We start from the raw sequence: 7142 nt of genomic DNA on the forward strand, positions 1-7142 counted from the left end.
TTTTGGTTGCTCCTAGATGTTAGAAAGTTTCTAACATCTAGGAGCAACCAAAAGTTTCTAATCTTTGTTCAAAACTTTATCAGATCACCTTACTCTGAGAATGTCACTATAAGCACTAAGACGAAACTTTTTTGGTGCCTGAAAGCCATTATATTGCTTTGAGAAACTGAATTTTTGTGAAAGCGTTTATATGGGACACTAGGGCTGGTTCAAAAGGTGTTGCAGTGCTATCCATAGTCTTTCCTGGGCAGAACCAGAGAGAAGTGCCAGAAAGACCCTAAAACACTCTGGAAAAACTTTTATTTTTTCGGAAGCAAGCATTGCACTGCAACGGGATTTCCCACGTAAGCAAAAATTCCAAAGGTGACTCGATATCAATTACTTTTTTTTTATCAGTATAGTAGGTATTTGACATGGTGCAATTTTATTTCAATTGCCATATGTCTGCCAAAAGAAGAAAACCATGGATTTGTCAACGTCAACGTCAAATAAAAATTAAATTTTTTTGAAGAAACATGAAAATTTGTCAAGCGGGCTTTAGAAGATTAGGGTCTCAAACCGCTGTTGCGGTTCATGACCACTATATCTCTCTGTCTACCGCGTCGGCGGTGTTGCCTATATTTGCAACAATGTTTTGAACATGCGGGTCACTCTGTAATTGGGCGCAAGCCTGTTGAGGGCCCAGATAATAAATAAATAATATATATGTAGGTACATTCCTTACGTATCTAAGTACAGGAATGAAAATTTTTACAGTAATTAAGTATATACCTAAAAATGAAGTATGGTAATAAGAGTCTACCGAGCTGGAAGTGTTGCACTAACCCAAGTCTACCACCCACGCAACCGCAACATGCAGAAAAAATTATTCAATTGAGCTTATTTTCTACAAAGATGAAATTTATGTTTGAAAAAGTGGTCTACCGATCGCGTGATGTTGCTAAAGGTCCCGGTAGACACGCTGGAAGATACGTTTTGCCGAGCACAACTGCTGCACCGATTTACTAAAAGTATCTCTAAATTATTAGGGTTTATATAACACCAATCGAAAGAAGATTTTTCTCTCATCTAATGATATGCGAATTAATTCATCTTCAGTTGTTTACTTATTTCTCATTATTTTATCAAAAATTCAGCAATAAATTCAATTACTAAAATCATTTGATTTTTGTTGATACCCCGAAACGGAAAATCGAAAGCATCTATACCGGGTGGTGACTTGAACAACGCAGAATTTCAATAATAATTTTTTCATTTCTGATGATTATTGACTTCCCTATAGTATTTGAGAGATAGTCTATTTAGATTTTTTGTAGTAAATTACGAACCCATGCATACTACTTACAGCTTTTAATTTTTTGAACTTTGAAACCAAAAAATTATGGATCACTAAAAACTGGTGCTTTTAAGAAAATCAATGGTGCCATGGCAGTTTAAGATCAAACAAAGCTAACTAATGGCAAATATAGGCGCTTTTGTTTGATTTCATAATTCCATGGCTATACCGACTTTATAAACACAATTCTTATATTTTAAAATTTTTACCGTTTCTGAATTTATGAAATAGGAAACTCGGCCGGTTACAGGAAAGCGAATTATAATCAAAATCCTAGATTATTTGCCAAATCTGAGTTTAAACAAGAATTTTGACATTTGATTGACTCAATTGAGTCTTAATACCGGATTAAACAATAATCCCGGATTTTTTGTGCACTTGATGGCCGTATAGTAGGTATGTACGAATTCGATAATTTTTTTCTCTACAAAAAACCTAACTTGACTTTTATTTCTAAAATAATTAGGGGAGCCAATAATCGTAAATTAAAAAATTACTATTGAAATTCCTATAGTGCGTTCGTCAAGTCACCACCCTGTATAGGGGAAGTTTCATAATTTTTCCAATTATTCTTTACATTTTCCTGTAAAATGAAGTGATGAATGAATGATAACAATGTTCGAGTAGGTACTAGAACGATTCTGATTTTTTTAAATTGTAGTAACCGAGGAATTAGATTTCCATATCGTGTCCTACTTAGGCAATACTCAGTATCGTACTCCACATGCAATATAATTTGGAAATCAAGTCGTTATCCATCGCACTTTATACTAAATATTCTATTTCCCATTTCAAATAGAAATAAGTTTCTTCAAAACCGAATTTTTCCGCACTGTAGCATCTGTTGAGACCCAGCACTTTTCTTTTGTTGTATTTACTTCTCGTTCATCTCTTCACAAGTTATTATTGAGGGAAGCAATCGACGTAGCGATTTTTCACATAGGCGGATCTTCAATTTGCTTTTATGAGAGCACATACTTACCTACAGTTTAAATTTCACAAATATGTAATTTAGGTACTTTGCACATGCGCGAAAGCGACTTTTGTATGTTTACTAATCTGCTTCTGTTAAAAGATCGGCCCCAAAATGAAAATGTTACCTCTACACATTCGCGAGCAATTAAATAATGAAAGTAGGAGATTGATGCCCCTTCAAAGTCGAAGCAAGGAATTGAGCCCCATCCCTTGTAGCAGAACTAGGTGTCACCCCTCAGATGTGGACCCATGCCTTTTCCAGGTGCAGCCAGAGTATAAGCATTGTTTAAATACTTTATTTAAACAATGGCATAAGTTACGCCTAATAATAAACATGGTGGAAGCTCTCTCACCAGGTCCTTAAATCTGACCTTAGGACATACAAACCGCATAAATACTTTAATAAATATATCACAGAACGTATATACAAACAACTTATTTATATACAAATAGGTTTCTTGGCAAAAGTTTCACCATAAAACAAGTCTACGCCACAAGTTCCTCACACGCAGACTTGATGTCTGGGTAAAGGTAATTAAAACCAACAGCTTGTGTCCTTCTGGGTAACACCTTTTGCCCTTCAGTAATCAATTTGGCTCTCTCCTTACTGAAGATGGCATTAAGTATACTAACAGGAAGAGGAAATAAAGCAGGTCGCCACAATGCCTTCGCATACACCTGAAACCAATTCCTATATTCAATTAAAATCACTTTTAACTAATTACATTTGTAAATTCTTTGTTAGTGATTACTTGTGGAGCGACACCATTAAGTATACCACTAACTCCATCTTTCTCTATGGCAAAAACAATCAGCCTTGCGAGGTCTTCTACGTGAATCCACGGTAAATATTGACTTCCCGAACCGACAGGTCCTCCAAGTCCTAAATAAAACGGCAAGTACAACTGCTTGATCATTCCACCATCTTGTCCTAAAACAACACCACTTCGAATGGTAATCTGCCGGCACAGAGTGATATACTCGGGCAGTTTGGCCGCTTTCTCCCATTCTATGCCCAACTTTGAAAAATAATCAAACTCGCTCGTCACATCATCCTCCACATATTCCTTGGATGTGCCGGGTTCGTATATACCGACCCCGGAGATGGCGACAAATGACTTAGGTTTGTCAGTGGCATCAACAATCGCCTTAGATAGCGCCGCCGTAGTTCGCACGCGAGAATTCCATACGTTCTGTTTGAAGCCTGTCGTCCACCGTTTCGTAGGATCTAAAACGTTCTGACCGGCGACATTGACAACTGCAGTTGTTCCTGTGGGAAGACCGTGATGTTCGAGATCATGCCATGTTATTCGATTGGGGCCTGGCATGCGAGATATTATTTTTACATGGAAATTTTTGTTACGTAAAAGTTTACAAACATGTGATCCAATAAAACCTGTGCCTCCTCCTGCGTAAATTTCGGCTAAAGAGTTACTGCTACACCTAATAGGGATAATTACAAACCAACAAGGACGCTGTTCCTTATAACACTCATGTTCTTGCAACTTGCAATTGCGAGCCAGCGACGGGTTTTGGATCAAAATATTTATCAAAGGTATTTTTGACAGTAGTTCATTATAATAAGGAAGTAGTTTATTTGAACTGAAAAAAATCTCTACAGTACAAATAAACTAACACTGGGCAGGGTCGTAGTCAGGGATGTGCCTTGGCACATATAGCATTGTATGTACAGTGCAAGGTGACTAATGACGTTGTTTCTCATATGTCTATGGCGGCACTCCGACCTACAACGCTCTCCGGTTTCGTATGCTCGTTGCGTACCCTTCAGTCGTAGGTTTGTTTTACTACAGAGTTATATTGGAGATGCAGCGTTTTTAGCCAATATAATATTTAATTCGATATTTTTTATGTTGGAATTCATACAGTGTGTTAGTTTTACACATCTATTGTCATTTGAATATACTGGAAGGACTACGTTTGTATAAATTAACTACAAAATGAGTATTTAAAATTTGTCCGCCTGATTAGAGGCAACACAGTGTACACTTCCTTTTAAGTGTATAATCTTTTACTGCTTTTTCGTTATCGTAACATAATCTGCGGTATATGTTTCTTTTCTTATCCGAATCCTTATACGAAAACGATCGGAGTGCCGCCACCGTTTGATACAGTGTATGTTTTATTTGACAGTTCTATTGTTTGTTTCACGAGTTTGTTTACATAAGAACCTACTACACAGACTTTTTGGCATCCTCAAAAAGATTGTTTCTTAGCAGATCCATAATATTTTGATTTTGAGTTACAGGCAGTTTTAAATAAACATAGGCAGAAAAATGTAGTTTGCAGAGTTTAACCCTAATTACGGCTCTGCTCATAGTTGCATTTCCTATCTTTGTCCGACTAGTTGCGCACATTTCAATTACGTTAAACAGAAAAGGACAAGCTAAACCTAAACTAAAAGCCCTTTGCCCTTTTGGTAGGCACAGGTGGTGTGTTGTGTACAGTGTACATTACAGACGGATTTTAATAATCATTTTAGGTACAGAGTGGAGTTGCGCCTTTGTAATTGTCTTAGACAACCTCTTCTTCCCCACAATTACCTTCGAACTAACTACAACAGGTAGGTACATTGATAGTGTACTGTGAACAAATTTTCTGTTCCAGACTCCTCTGGAAATGGCAGGTTCTGCTTTACGCCGCCTTATGGCCGAATACAAACGTAGATTTAACTCATTATTAATCGGATATTTTTCAACAATCATTTTTAGAACTAACCCTAAATCCACCAGAAGGAATTATCGCTGGTCCAATAAACGAGGAAAACTTTTTCGAATGGGAAGCGCTGATTACGTAAGTGTAGCCTCTTCCCCAGCTTTTTAATACTTCGATTGTGTACTGTCTAGAGGCCCGGAGGGTACCTGCTTTGAGGGTGGCGTATTCCCTGCAAAGTTGATATTCCCGTGCGATTATCCATTAAGCCCGCCAAAAATGCAATTCACATGTGAAATGTTCCATCCTAATAGTGAGTGTAATTGATATAGACAGTAAATGTAAGTGTCATTTTAGTATACTCGGATGGTAGAGTTTGTATTTCCATTCTTCATGCGCCCGGTGATGATCCAATGGGGTACGAATCAAGTGCCGAGAGGTGGTCGCCTGTTCAAAGTGTCGAAAAGATATTGTTGTCGGTCGTTAGTATGTTAGCAGGTATATCTCTTGTGTGTCGAAGTTGTTAGTGACAATCATGGTAATGTTAGATAGTAATATTATTATTCAATTTTCTGGAATTGCTCTAGTTTACATTGATTGGGTAGTACTAGTACCAGAATGTGGGAAGCCAAGTGGAAACAACCACGGAAAGTACTATACTGCATTCATTATAAGAAGGTAGTAGATGGCGCTGTGTTTGAAGATCGACACACACAGGAAAAATTAAAACGGCACAAAATTTGAAAAATATAAATATAAATGAAACGATATCACACTTGGATCTTTGAAACTGACAATTCGACAGTTTAGTTCGTAATTGAAACTTCTAACAGACAGAATTTGTCACTAGTTTTATTTTTCAGGGTAATACTGACTCTTGTTTTAACCAATCACAGTGAAGGTCAAACTGTCCCTATGCTTTCTACTGCTACCTTCTTAAAATGAATACTGTATAGTACAGGCTGTCACGGAAACAACGCCTGTATGTGTACAATAGCTTTGTGCATAATGCCGAACCATCGTCACTTTGATATCAACCAATGTAAACTAGGCTTAAGAAAAGCGCCATTGCCATCTTAACACTTAACATGATTGTCTCGACACAGTAACTTTTTTTTTGTGAAAGTTATATTTCAGAACCAAATGATGAAAGTGGAGCGAATGTGGATGCAGCTAAAATGTGGCGGGAAAATAGGGACGAATTTAACAAAATTGCTGACCGTATAGTCAGGAAAACGCTAGGAATACATTTACGAGAGTAGTTTCAGACCATATGAAGCCTGTGATTTGTTACTTGATTAATCCGTTATAAACATCTCCTTTTTTAATTAGAAGTCTGTTAATGACGGCTTTTTTTGTTATCTTTTAAAAACTGGAATTTAGATTGTGATTAAAATTGCCTATACTAAATAAAGTATAAACTTGCTTGTTTCACAATAACTTTACAATTTCCTGCTTTTTCCCTTGATACTGTCCATGGTACAACTTTCTTCAATAATTGTCTAACCTCATTTTTTCATGTTTTACTAAAATTAGGAGGTATAACTCCGGCGTTAGGTCACCGTGTAAACATACTTTATGTCTAAGGTCTACCGTACTAAAATCAAGTTGCTGCGATCCGATTAATTTTAAGTTATATTACCTACAGCAGTTATTTCTATGAAGGTATCTTAAAAATGATATTTGAATTGGAGCTGTACTTTTTTGTCAAAAATTATTTAGTCGTAAAAATGCAAATTTCATTCAATCATAAGTCCGATTCTATAAAAGATAGTGTTCAAATTTTATAACTAGTTAAATTAAATCATAATACAGATATTATATATATATTATGTGAAATGTTAATTAATTTTAGTTAATTAGTAAAAAACTTAAAAAAAAGTGATTTTGAAATTTTTCTATACACTAACGTCTGTAGTATCTGTACAATTGAAATCGTTTATGATTATTAATTATCCTTTGTTTAATTTTGAATTTCTCTTGAAATGCATTAAATCCCGCCTATATATTCAGGCTAATAGTATTGCGCCTTCCACCACCCACGGGATGGGTGGATTTACTAAAAAATGAGTTATAAAACTAATACCCTATCGAAAGGCGAAATTGTATTTGATAAAATGGAAGCAAATAAAAACAGGTTGCATTTCGTAAAAATATTTAA

The 7142-nt window shown here is 36.1% G+C and overlaps 2 protein-coding genes across 6 annotated transcripts; one reads left to right on the forward strand and one right to left on the reverse strand.

Moving 5' to 3' along the window:
* Window positions 1–2592: 2592 nt before the first annotated feature.
* LOC116172059 (epimerase family protein SDR39U1) lies at window positions 2593–3927 on the reverse strand. 3 transcript variants are annotated; one of them, XM_031489166.1, is made up of 4 exons: window positions 3776–3927; window positions 3687–3719; window positions 3037–3632; window positions 2593–2989 (listed from the first exon to the last, which is right to left on the reverse strand). In XM_031489166.1, the coding sequence occupies exons 1-4, from the start codon at window positions 3804–3806 to the stop codon at window positions 2798–2800; spliced, it is 852 nt and encodes a 283-aa protein (XP_031345026.1). In that variant the 5' UTR covers window positions 3807–3927; the 3' UTR covers window positions 2593–2797. The 3 variants fall into 3 exon arrangements, with proteins under 3 accessions (XP_031345026.1, XP_031345027.1, XP_031345025.1); XM_031489167.1 differs by having other exon boundaries at window positions 3691–3719; window positions 3772–3891; XM_031489165.1 differs by having other exon boundaries at window positions 2696–2989; window positions 3037–3719; window positions 3776–3926.
* Window positions 3928–4488: 561 nt separating this feature from the next.
* On the forward strand, window positions 4489–6418 carry LOC116172060 (ubiquitin-conjugating enzyme E2 G2). Of its 3 annotated transcripts, none has more exons than XM_031489171.1 (7): window positions 4489–4758; window positions 4812–4892; window positions 4937–4991; window positions 5041–5122; window positions 5176–5294; window positions 5339–5479; window positions 6119–6418. In XM_031489171.1, the coding sequence occupies exons 3-7, from the start codon at window positions 4949–4951 to the stop codon at window positions 6241–6243; spliced, it is 510 nt and encodes a 169-aa protein (XP_031345031.1). In that variant the 5' UTR covers window positions 4489–4758; window positions 4812–4892; window positions 4937–4948; the 3' UTR covers window positions 6244–6418. The 3 variants fall into 3 exon arrangements, with proteins under 3 accessions (XP_031345031.1, XP_031345030.1, XP_031345028.1); XM_031489170.1 differs by having other exon boundaries at window positions 4490–4761; XM_031489168.1 differs by having other exon boundaries at window positions 4495–4892.
* Window positions 6419–7142: the final 724 nt, after the last annotated feature.

The sequence above is a fragment of the Photinus pyralis genome, unplaced genomic scaffold, assembly GCF_008802855.1.
Source record: "Photinus pyralis isolate 1611_PpyrPB1 unplaced genomic scaffold, Ppyr1.3 Ppyr1.4_LG5, whole genome shotgun sequence".
NCBI lineage: Eukaryota > Metazoa > Arthropoda > Insecta > Coleoptera > Lampyridae > Photinus > Photinus pyralis.

Bases quoted from the DNA above. Each gene is read 5' to 3' on its own strand.
- LOC116172059 (XM_031489165.1), bottom strand. From the start codon at position 3,806: ATGAGTGTTATAAGGAACAGCGTCCTTGTTG. The intron at 3,720-3,775 runs GTTTGTAATTAT...AAATTTACGCAG, and splicing joins AAGGAACAGCGTCCTTGTTG to GAGGAGGCACAGGTTTTATT. The intron at 2,990-3,036 runs GTAATTAGTTAA...AATTGGTTTCAG, and splicing joins CTAACAAAGAATTTACAAAT to GTGTATGCGAAGGCATTGTG.
- LOC116172060 (XM_031489171.1), top strand. From the start codon at position 4,949: ATGGCAGGTTCTGCTTTACGCCGCCTTATGGCCGAATACAAAC. The intron at 4,992-5,040 runs GTAGATTTAACT...AATCATTTTTAG, and splicing joins CCTTATGGCCGAATACAAAC to AACTAACCCTAAATCCACCA. The intron at 5,295-5,338 runs GTGAGTGTAATT...GTGTCATTTTAG, and splicing joins TGAAATGTTCCATCCTAATA to TATACTCGGATGGTAGAGTT.